The sequence below is a fragment of the Triturus cristatus genome, chromosome 4_1 (genome assembly GCF_964204655.1).
Source record: "Triturus cristatus chromosome 4_1, aTriCri1.1, whole genome shotgun sequence".
Taxonomy (NCBI): Eukaryota; Metazoa; Chordata; class Amphibia; order Caudata; family Salamandridae; genus Triturus; species Triturus cristatus.
Window position 1 is genome coordinate 857,452,229 of NC_140585.1, and position 18,306 is coordinate 857,470,534.

At 41.5% G+C, this 18,306-nt stretch overlaps 1 protein-coding gene across 6 annotated transcripts in view; it reads left to right on the forward strand.

Annotated features, from left to right (window-relative positions):
* The window catches only part of IL15RA (interleukin 15 receptor subunit alpha), a 529,028-nt gene that overhangs the window by 408,435 nt on the left and 102,287 nt on the right, over window positions 1-18,306 (forward strand). For 5 of the 6 annotated variants that reach the window (XM_085653561.1, XM_085653558.1, XM_085653562.1 and 2 more), the window contains one exon: window positions 9,012-9,242. The exons of the other annotated variant lie outside the window; for it this stretch is intronic. In XM_085653561.1, the coding sequence (XP_085509687.1) occupies window positions 9,012-9,242 (231 nt within the window). The remainder of the gene's footprint in view (window positions 1-9,011; window positions 9,243-18,306) is intronic. 6 annotated transcript variants of the gene reach the window in all.

Consider the following 18,306-nt stretch of genomic DNA (forward strand, 5'->3'; position numbering starts at 1 on the left):
GTTATGCTCCAAATTTACACCCAGAGTTAATATTGTTTTAATTTAATATGGTAAGAGACCCACATAAGGGTCTTGAAAAGTATTTAAAACGGTATCAGGATAAAATTGTGAATGCCTTAGAACCCCTGGCACATATTTTGCATATAGCAGAAGAGGCACATTTGAGACATGTAGCTGTGGTTATTTATTTGCTGAAAAGATGGAGTCAGACAGAGGGCTATTTGTGTTTCTGCAATGAAAATGCCAGCTTAATTGTTGAAAGGTGGAAAGCAATCTTAATGAAGATAAGCCTTAATTTAGTACACATAGCAGGCAAAGAGCAAACTCAGGAGGAGTGCAATATAAGTACAGTGATTTCTTCTTGGTTCCCAGAAATAATAGGTTGGATAACATTTTATGCAGAGCAATAGCATATAATTACAAAAGACCCTTGTGTGTTAGAGGATGTTCAAGGATACAAATTAGAATTTGTAGGAATACTGAGTCAGATGATAGAACCAATTCAGTTATAGCACCCACCACTCCCATAACACAAATAAACAAAACTTAATTTTAATAAATTAAATAAGAAATATATATTTAAAGTAAAGACCTTTGTACATTATGTATAGATTTTAAGCTATGACACTGTTATTTGATTTGGAGAAAATAAATGAGAAGTTCTACAAAGGAGAAATTGATGCATTGACGATTTTGGAGTGGCAGTCAGAAGGAGCAATGCATAGCAGATTTAAAAGAGGCAGAAGATTCCATGATTTGGTCTTACATAGTGTTTGTAGTTCTAATTCTGAAATGGTTGTTATGGTACTGTGATGTTTATTCTTTAAAAGAGCTGCTGCAGGAGTTCAGCATTAAAAGACAATGCATAATGCTAGGCTCCTTATCATTTATGAAATCTAGATTTTCTCTTTATCAGTTGGAGAATTACCATTCTCCAGAACTTGTCACCGAGGACTAGACTAGACAAATAGCTGACAAATATCTATGACAAACACTCCCACAAAATAGTCCAGTTGATTAACAAGGTTGCAAACCTGTGGTCTCCTTTTATCTTATCATCATTCATTGTACAAACAATAAACTTTATTGTTCCCTGGTCAAACCTAATAAATGTATGTTAATATCAACACTTTAGCCACCTTTTTACTGGCCTATGCACATTTCCCGCATAAGATCTTCTGATTTCGCCTTGAGCTCAAAATGTTTTCTTTTCTTCCATCTTGTGTACTGCACAGTGAGCCAGATGGTTGCATTAACCTCTGTTGATAATTACTGGGTACATTACCAAAACCACATAATAAAAGATGAACATTTTAAGATTTTGAACTTACCTCCTTTCTGTCTAGTGCTCTGAGAATTGAAGAAACAATTGCCATTACTTATCCCTTTTTATTATGAATCTTGTTGGTAAAATGTTATGAACATGAGTGCTGTCACCTAGTGAAGTCAGTTTTGCTCCATGGGTTCGCTAGCCGATTTGTTTCTTTCTACATTTAATTTTCGAAACACTGAAAGTCCCTGCTGGCACTGTGCAAGGTAAATATGAATGTAAATGAAGTACTCCTACATTGATGACAAACAGATACACCACTACTCTACTTAAATGAAAAGAACAAAGCAGTTGTCTCTGAAAGTAAAAAAAAGCCAAATACATAATTTATCAGTATATAAACTTTATAGTATATAAGAGAAACAGTGGTAAGCAGGTAAACTACATTAAGACCTGATAAGGTATGATAAGTGACTCTGGAGGTTCCATGTACATTTATTTGTTATTAGCAACCTCTTAGAATATAAGATTAGCTCTCACAATCCAAATACTTAACATGAGACAATAAATACTATTTGCCCCTAGTCTGGAACATTCAGACTAGCTGTCCAATCAGAATGCTTGGTTTGTGTACAATATACCACTAGTTGTGTACCTGTTAATCCATCTTTGGCTTCCTGTTCCATGCACCTTTGTTGAGTGATGTTTTTCCTTTATCATGTTGTTTCTATATTCCTGTCACGTTGCATTGTTCTTTGTAGACGTGGTGAAGTTGTTATCTGGCTGCAGGACTTCTGGTTGGCTTCTGCACTGCACATTCTAGAGTGGAATGAAGTGCAAAGCACCAGTGCACCTCACAATTAAAAATACACAAGGCCTGCATTACTGTGGGTGGAGCCTGCAGGGAGAGAGAGTTTTGTATGGAGCTGGGAAATGACGGTGGCTTTTGGGCTTTTTGTGTTGTTGGAAGAAGAGAATTGTATCTTGTACCACTTGTATGCGGTTCAGGGAATGCCAACTGGCAGCTCATTGTTTTTAGGTCTGGTGTTAGCCAAGACCTTCTGGTTTTACTTACGTTTGTATATATAATATGCTTACTTATTGGGGCTTCAACCAGTCCTCTTCATCCATTGGTCTGTTGTTGTGTTATTCTCTATTTTTTCCCTCAACATGGGACAGTGGGTCATCCATCTTCAGCCTCTGCCTCACTTCACTGTGAGTGACAGCATTCTTCCCTTTCACAGAGAGTGCATCCACACAAAGTATTTCCCTTTACTGCCACCGATAGCTGTACCAATTGTACTTTGTCTGGCTAAAAAATATTTTAATTTTTTCTATCGGTAGGCACAGAGCAGCTCCTCAGAAAAGCTGTTTTACAGAAACCAAAACAAGCATTGACAAAGAACAAAGACTGGCAGCCAATGCCATATGTTTTGTCTTTGCCAATACTTGTTTTTCAGTGGGATTAACGTTTTTCTTGAATACATGGAGAAGCTTTACAGAGTCTGGAAAGGAGGATTAGTGGGTCAGGTTTGTTGGATGCGGTGTGTTAGACAGGTACTAAGGGGGGCCTGATTCAGAGGCGTATCAAAAACTGATACTCCAATACCATATACTCACCTGCGCCCATAAACACACACACAATTGGGTAAACCGCTGGAGTCAAAGTTTAGGTTTCGAAAATTCAAGATTAGTTACCCTTTATTCCTATCCTTTTACTGATCAAAAGTTCTTTCCTCTGGTCGCTGGACCATTAGTTGAACTAGTTGATGGTGAAATGACATAAATTAACCCTCTTTTATTATAATGAAATGACCACAGACTCGGGAAAAGTTGAAAACTTTATCTAAATTAATTTTGTGTGAACCACTTCAAAGTACAGTACAGTCTCCGTCACTCATAGGAGATAAGATTCAATTAATCAATCATCAAACACATACTTTGTACTTTTGCAATGATGTATGCTCAGAAAGGAGAGGACAGAGAGAGAAGAACATCTTTACCTAGGTTGGTGTGAAGACCAACCCCCTGGCCAAAGGGCTGGTAAGGGTCCCCCGGGATAGATCAGGAGACAAAGACTTCCGAACAGGATTAAGGACAGGTTAGATGACCTCTAGCACCGACGCTTGCGTCGCACCCCTCTCTGACACTCTTCCTCCTTGAGATTCTACAGCGATCTTCTTTCTAACCCAATTAAATTAGGATAGATGGTTCTGCATTTGATTCTTCATCAGCATCTCCCGCCACTCCGACATCATCCCGAGCTCTGCAGCATTCAGCAAATCTTCATCTTCTGACTAACTAAAACCTACCTCAGTTATACCTTTCATCCTTAATGTTCCACCCACTAAAGTTGCAATATCGTAAAAATACTCATTCTGATTGGTCAGGAAAGGGGGGTTGGGAGATCATTACACCATGCTTAGATGTCATCTTAGTATATCAACCCATTGTTCATAAATCCACCTCCTTAATTTTTTATTCATAAACTTTATTCCCACCCGTATTCACACTTCAATTGAAACCATTTTTTTTTATTTTACATGTGAGTTCATTCATCCAGGGAATTCTGTGCTTGGTCCCAGGGTATGCAAATTTTGTGTCCTTGGACTGTATTCAAATTCATCGTCATTCTTCCGGCTCACTTTCAACAGGCAGGCGCAGGAATCACGTGCTTTAGCAAACTCTGGACACACACAAGAGGCCCAAATGCGCACTAATAAGAAAGTCAAAAAGACAAATGTTATTTTCAGAAATAAATGGTTTCACTGTATACCACCCATCTCTACTCTAACCCTTTCTGCTTATTAATATTTTCCCCGCATTAGCATTAGTAAAATAGCTCGATTTAGTTTTCAGCTAAGCAGGTGCTATGCACGCGAGTCTTCAAAACTCCATATTAGTATCTTCTGCTCATGCGCCAGAAATTCCCTCTACACGACAGCTCGTCATACTGCGTAGATGCAGTTGATGCATGCGCAATAAAGATTTCCCGTTTGCAGCTATCTTAGAATTTCGTTCGAGTTAATCACGCTAGTAAACACATATGCAAGCTTCTCTAACCCTCATTTTAATGTGGTGTGCATTAGTTTTAAACAATACATAATTATTACCATGTTAGGGAGTTAAATGAGAGGATTGCTTCCTAGCAAGTCTCTTTTTCCTTGCTCCATCAGGCCTAAACTTTTACTGCCCTTTATCACTAGAATTAAGGTATGATTAGCCCCATTGTCTTTTCCCCGCAGGTTGTTGAATGGCTACCCATCGTTTCGGCGACATCACCTTAAGCTGTGCAGAATAATGGGAGGGTAGGCAGATAACAACCACTGTAGGCTGTAGGACCATTGTCTGTTATTGAGTGATCACTGGTACATCACTACAATATTGAGAATGGACAACTTGTTAGTAATCTGTTTAGAAATTGTGTATTAGTCATAAATTAGAACTCATTGGCTTAATACTGCACACACTTCTCTTCAGAAACCTTTCATCTCACTTCCCTATAGATAGAAACAGCAGTTTCTGCCCCTCAGCTATCATATTACACTATGGATAGTATACCCAAAGTATATCAAATTCAAAGCAGGACACTGGGTGTTGCAGGATGTTTCTCTGTCCTACCTATCCAGGGAGTAGCGCCAGAGTCTACTGAACAGCTGGTAGATTGAGGAGTCCATCCAAGAATAACCTAAGGGCCATCATATGCTGAGCCAATGGTTACACGACAGTGCCAATTATGTGTCCTCACCCCAAGCATTCATCTTCCGGCTTCCCAGGCCTTTGGTTACAGTGTCCGTGAATTGTGAACCTGAGGCAACTTTGTCTGCTAGGCACCCCTTCCTGGCCTGATTTGCCTCTCATGGTCCAGAAGGAGTCACTGGGGCAACATCTCCCCCTAAAGAAGATTGCTACTTTTCTCCTATTTTACCCTGTGCGCTCTGCTTGCTCAGTTTCCAGTACCCCTCAGTGTTTCCTGGTACCTGCCTAACATTTCAACACTCAAGCGCTGTCCAGCTGGTGTTTTCTTTAGGCTTGTAAATGGCCCACCAATGTGATGTGCCTAGTTCTTTTTTGGGCCTACAGTCAAGCTTATCTCCCCAATAATCCCACTATTTGTTCTATCTTTATATTTTCTTTTGATTGGGGCTTACATCAGCCCCACTGGTGTACCAGCCTGGTCGCTGCAAGATTAACACTGGGTAGCTCCATGTGAGGGAAGTGACGTGGTTACACCTACTGCAGTGCGGGCCGCACTGCCTGTGACTGGAGCATCAGTCTCTGATGACGTCCCAGTAAGCATCATGCCTCCCCACTCTAAACTGTTTCTGCTGCAACAACTGTAAGCATGATCCCACCCACGCCCAATGACCTCTTAGGCTGCGCTGGCCACTCCTTCACTGGGTCAGGTGTCTGTGGTCCCGTGATTGGTAGGCAGGGCACCGCACTGGATAGACTTCAGCTGCCCACAACACTTCTATGATGGTGACCACTCCAATGGCATAAGATGGAAACCACTCCAGTGGCAAGGCTGGCTGGGAACCCACTTCTCTCGCCTCTGAAAAATGCATCGCCAGTGTACTGGAACCAGCAACCTCCAAACAGAATCCTCCAAAGATTGCCATTTTCTTGGGGTGAGCACTGAACACAAGGGAAAGCACACAGAACAGGGGAACACCAGTTGGAATGGTGACAGTTCACAGCACACCTTATTCCACCCGGCCACACCCATGTTTCTTCCCCTTTCAGAACTAGAATTCTCCTATATTTACTTCACCGATCTAACCTCCAGCTTTTACCAATGTGCATTCTTCATAGCTTCTCATCTGAAATATATTTCCCAAGCATTGAAGCCGTGATTCCCATTCTGTGTCCTCACTTCAATTCCTACACGCAAGCAGTATTTCTGTCTTTGAAAAGTGATGGAATATTGGGATGCTTAGACAAGACTCATAAGATTTTGCATTTTTGGGATTCTGTGCTTTTTCTTTTACAAACGCATTTGCTTTTAGGACATTGTACCTTTTATCCCCCTTTGCTTACACATTAAGGGGCAGAGCTACAAGAAACGAACTCAGCGCGATGCAATAAGTCGTTAGTTTCAAAGCACAGGGTTGCGACATATTTACAACAATATGTTGCATCTCTGTGTTTCCCCCTGCGCTGGCGCACAAACTGCAGCCATGCGCCGGTGCAGGCAGACTTACACCATGGTTCAAGGATGCCTGCGTCGTGGGGAGATTGTTTTTGTGAAGGAAGGGGCACCTTCCTGCACAAAACCAATCAATCAATTGAGGTGATTTCCTCTTCCAAATCGTGCTGTAGAATGCAGCAGGCATTGAAAGAGGAAAAAACAAGGAGAAATTAAAACATTTCTCCTCGTTGCACGTAGCATTCTGACGCATTTCCAGATTTACGATTTCTCATAAATCTGGAAATGCATCAGTGGACATGGGTGTTGCGTGGGAACACCCACAGAAACACCCATGTCACGCCCCTAATACACAAAGTATTGCGTGAACACGGGCGATATTTACAAGCACAGGTTAATCACGCAGGGTGACTTTACCTGTGGTTGTAAATATCACTCAGCAGGCTGCGCCACCGGTTCGTCACGCAACGTGATGCACCGGCAGCGCACGGGGCTTGTAAATCTGCCCCTTAGTTATCTCTTAGTTACTAGTGGTTGCCTAGATCTTTTGAGTGGTTTCTCCCAAAAATTCCTAAAATAATTAGTTGATTTAGTCATCATATCATGTTCTACCATCATTTTTACTAATGCAAACTAGGTTTATTTTGTGTACTGAGTAAAAGGCCAGAAATGTGCATGCCCCAATTCAAAAAGCTCGTTTATTATACACAACTTACTCTGTGTGCAGACTCTTCAGAATTTTCAGTCAGTGAATGTTCGATTTAAAGATAAAGGGGTGTCGATATTGAGGTGGCAAACCTATTTATGTAAATCCCTAAAACATAAACCTTTGTATTTACATGTGCACACCAGGTAGCCTGTCTTCCCAAATTCCTGGTCGCATTTATTAGAGGGGGAGAAGCAGGGAAGGTAGGTGTAACGTTTGGCACCTGTGTGCCTTGCATGTGCACATGCAGTTATGCGCTTTGCTGTACATCTCTTAACTTTTGTCTGTTTGATACTACGAGAAATTGTTTTAAAATAGGCGTTTTAGAGGGGGTATCCTTTAAGATCTGTGCACTGAAAAGCATTTCTGTCAACAGACCCCTGTTCCTGCACCCATGCAGGTGTTGGTAGCTTAAGTATAGCTAAATGTGTTCCAAATGCACAGTGATGCTTGGAGTGTTGAGCTGCAGACAATAGGCCCTATTCACAAAGGTATTTTCAGACAGATTCATGTATGTGTTATATGGTATTTCTATAGTGTACACCTAGCCAAAATGCAGTGGATCACCATACATGGTCAAAGAACAGCATGGATACATACGTTTATGTTTAAGAACACCTCCATTTACGCTCGCCAATAATTCATAAAAGGCAAGAGTAACGGATATGATATGATATAAATTTGTATAGCGCAAACAATTGTCACAGGGCGTCAAAGCACTGATTGCCAATCCCAACAGTATATCTGCCCATCTCCCAATCAAAAGGGGAGAGTAGTCTGTCACACAGACAACAGCCAGGTTTTCAAGGCCTTCCTGAATGGCATGGAAAGCTTTGGTCCGGTCAGGTGAAGGGGGAGGGTATTCCATAACTGTGGCTTGCAGATCGAAGGAGTCTACTTGATGGATACAGCTGAAACATGGATTTGATTCCTTCCGGACTTGCACTATAGAGTGCTGTGTGAACAATACACATACATAGCCTTGAAGGTGACCCGCTTCTGTACAGGGAGCCAATGAAGATCGTGCAGTCCTTTAAAGACTGACAAGTATTTTGGAAGACCTATTTGTAAGCCTGGCTGCTGCATTTTGCACCACTTGTAATTTAGCCAGAATTGTCTTGTTGATGTCCCGGTAGAGTGTGTTGCAGTAATCAATCTTAGATGTAATTAATGCCAGGGCCACCTGTTTCCGTACATGAGAGGGGATCACTCCCACATTTGGTGAGTGTGTAGGCAAAGGAATTTCTCCACAGGGGAAATGTTTTCCCCGCAGAGAAATTTAAAAAGTGCACATTTTGCCAGGTAGCTCCATTGATTGATGGGGAATTCTAGATGCCCCTGGAGAGGTTACATGACATTCCAAAAACTATGCCTGGAAACCTGTACCTGGCACTGCACTTTTTGTAGACTTCTGGGAAGGGAATGTTTGTGAATAGAAAAAAAAACCAGTTAATGTATGCTCAGATAGAGGTGTAACTCTCCTACCATACTTTTCTGGAGTGTGTTTTGTGAATAGGGTGCCATTGAGCTGCTCCAGAACATGCAGATCTCATTTGTGACTAAGGAACCTGCTTGTTGTTCGGGTAGTCACACGTATGTAATGCACAATGTTATATATATTGGGATTTCCCTTCATAAATGAGTCCCATTGTTGTTACAGATTAGTAAATCAGGTCCAAGTCCATTACTACAAGATTGAGGAGACGCAATATTCCGTTAATCTGTTTAGAAATTGTACATTAGGTAGAAATTTTACAATAATATCAAGAAACCAAGACGTGACATAGGTTATTTCGAACACTCGGAATCACTGGCATAATGGCATATGCATGGATGTAGCATTAATGTAGAGAAGCATGTGTCAATATGCATACATTGTGCTTCAGATTTTGGAAAACACAGAACCGCAGAAGCAGACATCATGTCTTCTGAGATTCCTACCACCAGGATTTTAACATCTTCAGTGCCCACTGCTTCACCTCAGAGCAGTTCTGACCTAAGTGGGCTGGAACGTTCTTCAGACACAACAGGAACGCCAGAGAGCAGTTCAATTGGAACAGCAACTCCAGAAGAAACCACACTAACACAAGACACATCAGCTGTTGAAGACTATTCAGGTTAGTAACATGAGCTTGAATCAAACATCTGATGAGAATCCCTGCTAACCGAGCACAGTGTTGCATGGTGCCGAGCTACTAGAAACAACATGCAAACTAACCAGCCAGAATGAATGCAGGAATGGGCAAATCATTTTTCCAAACTCATCTAGTACACTAACACCTCTGTAAAAGCAACTACAAGTCTCAAAGGCAAGTAGTCTTTATCCATCTGCCATCACTGTACACAGCTATCATCTTACATGTTCTTCCTTTACAATTGCATGACAACTCTTATTAATCACAGTCTTCTAAAGTGATCAGAACACCAATAATAAATAAATGATATTCACTTCCTATTTTCTGCTGCATTTCAGAGTCATAAATGCCATTCATAGCGATGAGTTGTCTTAATGACTATGAATACTGATTGGGAAAAATAGTTCTAATTGTTGTCGGACACAATCAGACAATGTGAGTAATGCAAAATGATAGCATTTCATTCGTTAAAAAAATGAAATATATGTGTAGAGGCTTAGAGTTGTTTTTTTTTTTTGTTTTTTTTAAAGTCCACCACTGGCTACGTTGATGAATGCTGTGGTGTACAAATCCGAGGCTACTACTTAGTTGCGATTCCAGCTTGCCTCTTTCTTCCACCATCCTACACTTCCTGTCTCCTTATCTCAATCTTGCTCTGTGAATGCTTTTTTTTATCTTTCTTTTCTGCTGAGGGTCCTTATGCCACGTAACCATTTAGTATCACATTCAACTAATATTTTGCATGTACATACAAAATAAGACCTTAGTGTTGTCTCTGCATCCTAATAGCTACAATTGTGGAACACCTACCTTGCATTTATAAAATGTCCTTTCATTGGCTCCTATTTTGAATCTGATTGTGTCACTATAATTGCAAGATGATTTTTGAAAGGTTGAAATGTAGGACGATCTTTACATTTGTATTTGGATGACATACAAACCTATATGTGACAAGATGTGATTGATTCATTTAGATATACAAATTCCACAAAATATATCTGTCTAAAATGTTACAGCTCTTCACATATATAAACATAAACCCCAAATTAAAATTACAAACATTGCAATTATAGCTTGGGGGCCAAGGAAATACTTTGAAATAAGCATTGCATACAGCATTGTACTAAGTGTCAGGTGTCCGGGCATCGTAATATGTCTCCAAAGTACTTAAAAGTGGGAGGTCATTAAGAAATTCCTTTTCCTGTATTTTGATAAGTCTGTGCTTATTTATCAGAATTGTACTTGAAAGCATATCATTTGCTTCCAAAACCCTCTACACTAAAATTTGTTTCCTCCCATTACGCTTTCTTTTAAGTTGGCCACAGGGGCCTGACTTTACTCCAATGCTTCCCTAGCAATTCCAATTTTCTTCAAGATGTTTAATGTCTACACTTCTTTGTTGACAGCATTGTCTCATATATGGATGAGACACAAGGGGGGGCATATTTACAAGGGAATGACGTAGCCTGGCCTTAAGCACAAAATGCTAACCCCATGCTCCGCCATTCCGAAAACGCAGAGATGAGCCGTATTTACAAAGATACAGCACATCCTTGCTGCAGCATAGCCCTCTGTTGTGGTGCTTTTTAAATTTATTTTCTCATTTTCCTATCTCTGTTGTACTTTATTAGTTATGTGTCCCTGTTTTTAACTTGTGACATCGTGTGCTCAGTCTTGCTCCCCAATTGCGCATTCTTGCACTGTAATAGTTGAAACTCACCACTTTTAGAGCGGGTCCCTGGCCGGTGGAGTGTGACACAGCCGCCATCTTGGGGGAAGGAAGTGCCGTTTTTGGGCGCCATTTTAGCGAGCGCTCTAGCGCTCCGGCGTTCAGGACTGCAACCTATTTAAACGGAACATGGATACGCGCAGCGGTCGAGCGCAGCGGGAGCGCCGTACGAGCGCCGAAGGTGCGCCAGAGGTAAGCCCGTTTGCGCATGGTCGGGCATAGGGTCTAGAACCTCTGCTCCAGTATGTTAGCAGCCTCTTACCTATTCTCGTCGGAGCCTTTTATCACTAAAAGGTGATTAATTCCCCACATGTTGCCACTTTTTAGATTTGGCCTTTGGTCATTCTTCGTGTAATCATTGCTCCTTTAGCGTAACAGAGAGTGGCGAGAATAGAAGATCGCTTGAAGTCGAATTGAAAATGGCATTAGTTAACTGCCGCTCACTGCCTAAGCATGCTGTCGAAATTTCCCTCCTACTTCACGATAAGGCCTTGGATATACTGTTTGTCACGGAAACCTGGCTGGGACCTAATTCGGGCCCAGATATCGTCCAGTCTCTGCCTCCTGGGTACCTGATTCAACATAAGGACAGAGCCTTAAAGGTGGGGGGAGGGGTTGCCATTATTTATAAGGACTATATAGCGTGCCGGCTATTAGAACTCTCGATTCCGGATAGTGAAAGTGTACATTTTGCCATCTCAATTTCTCCAGAGACTTCCTTTTCAGGGTTTTTGATCTATCGCCCCCGGGCTCTTTGGGGCAATTCCATGAAAAACTGGTCGAAACAGTAATGGACGTAGCCAGTACAGTCTCCAACTTTAAAGTGTTGGGGGACTTTAATCTTCATTTTAATAAATCATCGGATATCATTGCCTCAGAAGTAACTAAAGACCTGGGGAGTTATGACTTAAGCCAAAAGGTACAACACCGCACACATCTCAAAGGTAATCTCCTGGACCCCATTTTTTCAAATATTCTCGGCCTTATCACTGATGTCCCTGACCCGGTTCCCTGGTCAGACCACATGGTAGTTCCTTTTACCTGGAAGGTGCCTCGGCCTAGCTTAACCCCAATCTCGCATAGAGGGCTGGCTAGGCATTGGTCCAAACTTGAGCTCTCTGAATGGGCAGAAATTTTGAAGAAGACTGAACCTTCAGCCCATTCGGATGTGGATAGAGCTAATAAGGACTTTAATCAGTGGATAGAACGATCGTTGGATAGCCTGTTGCCTAAAAAACCGACAACATTAAAGAAAGGCCACACTAAACATCCTTGGTTTAATTTGGAGCTAAGAGCCCTTAAACAAGAGTGCAAAAGGGAAGAGAGGCAATGGCGAAAAGAGTTTAGCTGTGAAAAGAAAATGAGATATAGAGCTGCTCTAAAGAAATATAGGACCGCTCTGATCACCACTAAATCTGTATTCTTCGCAGGTAAAATTGAGTCCTCCGCTAATACCCCTAGGGAGATGTTCAGAATAATAAAGTCACTGATGAAAGTACCTGATCCGCCGCCCGCTCCAGATGAATCAGGTAGTCGATGTGAAGAATTGGCAAATTTCTTCAGCACAAAAATTCAAAAGATCATTGATACGCTCCCTCTAATACCTTTAGGCGACCACCAATCATTACTTACCATCCAGGACCAATTGGATCATCCTAGGCTCTCCTCTTTTTCTCCTCTTAGGGAGGATCTCCTACCTCCCCTATTGAATGCCATAAAGAGTGGCTCCCCGCTCGATCCCGCCCCGATGAACATCTTAAACTCAGTTTTGCCTGCCATCAGTAAACCCATGGTGAACGTGGTTAATGCATCAATGGAGTCAGCTGTGGTTCCTAGAGAGTGGAAGGTAGCGATGGTCAAGGCTTTGTTGAAAAAGCCCAGCCTGGACCCAGGGGACTTTTCCAACTATCCCCCCATTTCTTTGCTACCGGGGATTAGTAAACTGACTGAGAAGTTTGTTAACATTCAATTGGCCTCTTTTTTGGAATCACATAATCTGCTCCATCCTTCCCAAACTGGGTTCAGGAAAGGCCAGGGAACTGAAACAGCCCTGCTGAAGGTGGTGGAGGAGGCCAGGAGGATTCTGGACGCAGGTGGTAGCGCGGCCATTATCCTCTTGGACCTCAGCGCCGCCTTCGATACGGTTAATCACCGTATCCTCATTTCCCGCCTCAGTAACATCGGAGTCACGGGTAAGGCCCTCAAGTGGTTGGAATCCTTCCTTAGGGATAGATTCTTTAAGGTGTTTGAGGATGATCATTGCTCCTGCCCGGTTCCGCTGCAGTGTGGGGTGCCGCAGGGGTCCTCCCTCAGCCCCACACTGTTTAACGTGTATATGGCACCCCTGGCGGAGATAGTGGCTCCTTTTGGGGTTCAGTTGGTGAGTTACGCCGACGACACCCAGCTGGTGTTCTCTTTGAATCAGGTTGCACATTCTTCTTTGAATTTGTGTAACTGCCTAGAAGCCGTCGCAAGCTGGATGGATCAGTCCCATCTCAGGCTGAATGGTGGAAAGACAGAGTTGATGTTGTTGGGACGACAGGCTATATTTGACAAATCTACTTCCTGACCCTCTTGCATGGGTCCTGGCCCCATCCCTAAGTCTGAAATTAAAAGCCTGGGGTTCTGGCTCGATGTAGAACTGTCGTTTAGAACTCAGGCTAGAAAAACAGCTGCCACCTGCTTTGGGCTCCTGAAATCCATGCGTAAAATCCTTCCACAATTGCCGGAAAAAGCAAGAAAAATCTTAATACAGTCATTGATTCTATCTAGGATAGATTATGGGAATGCAATCTATTTAGGAGCCCCAGTCTCCGCGATTAAACAACTTCAGGTTGTTCAGAATTCGGCGGCAAGGCTACTTACGGGCACCAGTCACCGCTTATCAGCCAGACCCGCATTAAAAACCCTCCACTGGCTTCCGGTGAAAGAGCGGGTCCATTTTAAGTCGTTGTGTATGGCACATAAAATCATCCACGGGAAAGGTCCTCCCATCTTATAAAACATGGTAATGCCCTACAAGCCCTCACTAAATCTTCGCTCTAATGACCAGAAACTTGCAGTGACTCCAAGAATCAATAGATCCCGCGCTCCGGTGGCCGTCTTTTTTCACTGAATGTATCCAAATTGTGGAATTCTCTTCCTTTATCTTTTTGCCAAGAGCCCAGTCTTCTTGTGTTCCGGAAGAAGCTAAAAACATGGCTCTTCCCGAGAAATTAGAAATCTCAGATTAGCTAATGGTTCCTCTATTATCCTCTGGTTATCTTTCCTGAGCGCTGGGATGCTTTCGAGTAGCCATGCGCTATATAAGAGCCTTTTCAATTCAATTCAATTCCCTAGCTCTGGTGCTAAATTAAGCTGCCTAGCGCCAAAGCAGGCATCCTTGCACCATATTGCAAGGTTGCCTGTGTTGGGGGAATTATTGTTTATGTGCAGGAAGGTGTCCCTTCCTGCACATAAACAATCACAAATGGCGATTTGAAACTTCCAGGTTTGCTGCATTGTGTAGCACACATAGAAGTTGCAAATCATCATTTTTTAATGATTGTTTATGTGCAGAAAGGGACACCTTCCTCCACATAAACAATCATTCATGGCGTTTTGCTGTTTCTATGTGTGTTGCACAATGCAAAACAGCAAAAATTAGGAGAAATGAAACATTTCTCCTCGCTTCACCATGTTAAGATCAGGTTTTCCCTGGTCTTCATTTTGGCGCTGCCTCCTATTTACGCCACCCTTTTAAACAGGGGGCAGCATCACAATCAATGGGTGTTGTAGCAGAACACCCATTGTCCACCCATTTTATGCAAAGGGTTGGGCAATAGGTACCTTATTTATAAGGTGGCATGAAGCCATGTTAAGTGGCTTAACGCCACCTTCTAAATAAGGCAAAGCCCCTATTGCACAGGAACGTCGTTAAAAGTGACGTTCCCTTGGATAGGGGCTTGTAAATATGCAACAAGGATCATTATACTGAACTCTGATCTGGCTTTTGACTTTATTTGTCACCCTATAAACAGTGGCAGGAGCTACCTAGATATGTCAATCAGTGCTTACTTTGGGTTTTAGTGTCCAATTGTACAATGTTTTGTTTCAATAAAGATGTTGATGTTGACAAATATGTACTATCAACACCCAATGGGGAGGAGAATCTGCCTCATTTTATTTTCTTAAAATTGTATACATCCACCACTAGGCTTGGTGACTGAGGCCTGAAAGATTTAATCACAATGCCTTCACAAATATATTTTTTTGATGAACGGAAGTAATCCACCATGTATTCCAACAATAGGGTAGTTTGACTACCCCTGAAGCATTGTGTCATTAAAACTAGCGAAATGTTGTAACCTCCTAAGAAATGCAGTGATAGGAAGGTTAACAAGCATTGGCATAGCCAAAAAGTCTTTTTTGGGTGGGGGTAGTTATTACAAAACAAGGTAATGGATATGAACAAAGGAAAAAGCTGCGAGGGTGAATATAATCCACAAATTCAAAACGGAGGTTAGAATCGAGAATAGGGGCGTGGTTGAGTAAAGAACTAAGGGGGACGGAATGGAGATCACGCTAGAGAAGAAAGGTGGAGTGAAGGTAAGAATAGAACTGCTGGGAACAAACTTGAATGTGAAAAGGGGAACCATGCAGTAAGCATAGGAGGCGCCTTTGTATGCAGGGCCTGGCATAGTAGTTCACGACCTGTGAGAGCTCTTTTAAGTTTATTATGTAGTGCAGCCATGACTGCTAGTGTGAATGCTTGTTTAACTCCCCTCCCCCTGCCAATAATTTACCGTGGTCAAGTTGGAAGGTCTAGGTTTGAACCTGGTGATTGTCAGTTGTTGAAATAAAGGCGACTTCTTATGGTTGATTGTCTTTGGCTCATGGCCATAATACAGGGTTAGGAAAATAATTACTCACGATCAATGTGTGACAAAGGTCAATGTGTGAGTCCAAAGTCTGAATGTTTTATGCTTGGAGGCAGGCAGCCACAAACCTCAATGCGCATGATTTGTATACAAAAGTCCATTAAGTTGCCTCCCATTACTAGTGTTATAAAAAATATATATATACAACATGAGGGTATTACTGTGCTTTAACATCAGGGCATGGTGAATTATTCTGGTGCTGAATAGGCAGTTATTGGGATGGGTAGCAAAAGCGGCTGGCAAATTACCTTCATTCTACAGAGCATACACATGACCAATCTTGCTCTTCTGCATGTGAGATATGCTGATCCGAGGAAGTGAAGGCGTGGGTTGGGGATTGTTGAGGTGCTCTGGAGTAATCAAAGTAGATCAATTGAAGTGTTTACAAATTTAAAAGAAAATGTATTTTTCCAGTCTGTACTACTAGATGATTTGTACTGACATTTAAGAGATTCAACCATAGATGAAATTCTTTAAATTTTTATGAGCACATTTTATGGAACAAATCTGTTTATTGAGTTATTTGATAGATGACTCGATAGTTTTACACAGCCACTCACCTACATATGAGCACATTTTAAATAGACAAGCATATGAAAACATCAAGATTACAATATAAACTGAAACAGATTACTGTGAACATTTGCAATAAAGAGAAATTATTTGAAACTGTAATCTTCAAACGGAGGAACTAAATGTTTCTACTTCTCTGCTTACTGTGGATGGAGATAATGGTGACTAATATTTTAGAGCTTGTTAAAATAGTTCATACTATTACTATAATTATTTCTAAACTGAGTATACACCGAAAGGCTTGGAGTTCTGAGACCAGGCCACCAAATCAACCTAAAAGTACAAAAGGATCGCCGAGCAATCAATAATTCAATGTCACTGTAATGGTTGCGGTATCCGCTGTCCTTTATTTGACAATCCAAACACTTGATATTGCCCTTTGTCTGTTAAGTTCCTTGCAGTTCCTTGCCAACACGTGTTTACTGTTACTTTAAATTAAAAAATCAGACTTCATCAGGGCTGAACCACAAAGATAACGGCATATTACCTCGTCCCCGTATCAGATATCCATTATGGTTTGTACACTGACTGGTATACACCATTGGGTACTATAGGCTATCATAAAAGAAGCTAAAGTCCCATTGGTTCAATTTCATAACACTACGAATAATAACATGCTTAAATATATACCAACTAAGTTGATACTGGCTATAGATAACTGCCGCATACTAACAGCATGTACGATATCTGCTATACACTGTTGTGTACAAATGGGTACTACATGTGGGCTTAGAAATGATTGGTCCTCTTTCGGCCCGTTGTGACTTATTGAGGTTTAAGTATAGACCTACAAATTTATAATAACATTACAAGATGGCCACGAAGTTTGCTATGAACAAATGACGCGTATTCTAACGCATGTCGATATAAATAAGCCCGATAACATGGCACCCACCCTGAACGTCACGAATGCGAGACGAGTGCAGAACACTGCACTCCTCAGGGTAAGTCAAACCACCAAGGCATACAACAATTATTACGACTGATACCGGGATACTGATACACCTACCTAATCTACCAATTTTATTATGCTCAACCTTTCCTAATGGGAATAGATAATGACTGTTTGGGGTTGGAAGCCGTCCTCACTTTTGTAATTAGACCTATAGAATCGAGTGGCATACCGGGCAGCGCATCTGGTTTATTGGACGTTTTGGGAGATAGACATGTGTGTATAGTGATTTAACAAGACATTGAGATTATACTGATATTGGGTAATTACTGGGATATAGTTTACACAGTGTCATTTACCTATCTGTTCACAAATGTACTAACACAATGATGTCGCACACAAAGTCCTTGCATTCATCTTTTGAAATATTAGGTAAGCCATCCACATGGGTTGTTACCCTACGATTTTTGCGATACTAAATTGAGAATTGTGAACAAAAATAGGTTATTTTCCCATTGCAGATTTATGATTCCATGATCTGGATACCTCACCAGGCTTTCCTTTACCTTGTTAATATTAAAGGGTGGGTTTGCACCTTCACTTATGTGGTAAGCAATAAAATAACCTAGGAAGCATATGTACACATTTACCACTGATCTTGGGTTCTAAGACACCAGTGGTGAGCCTGCATTAGTGAAGAAGATATATATATATATATATTCACTGAAAAAACCATAGGTTTCACACATGTTATAGTTAGCTGGACATTTTACTGATAAAAAACCAATGAAATTCCCCCGTTATAGTTACTGTAGGCAACTATAACTCACGCGACCGCAATCCTCTGCTGATGCTAATACTGTATTTAGACACTTATTTGCCCATATCTTCTTCCATTCATTTTTAGCTATACATATATTACAAATATTTTTT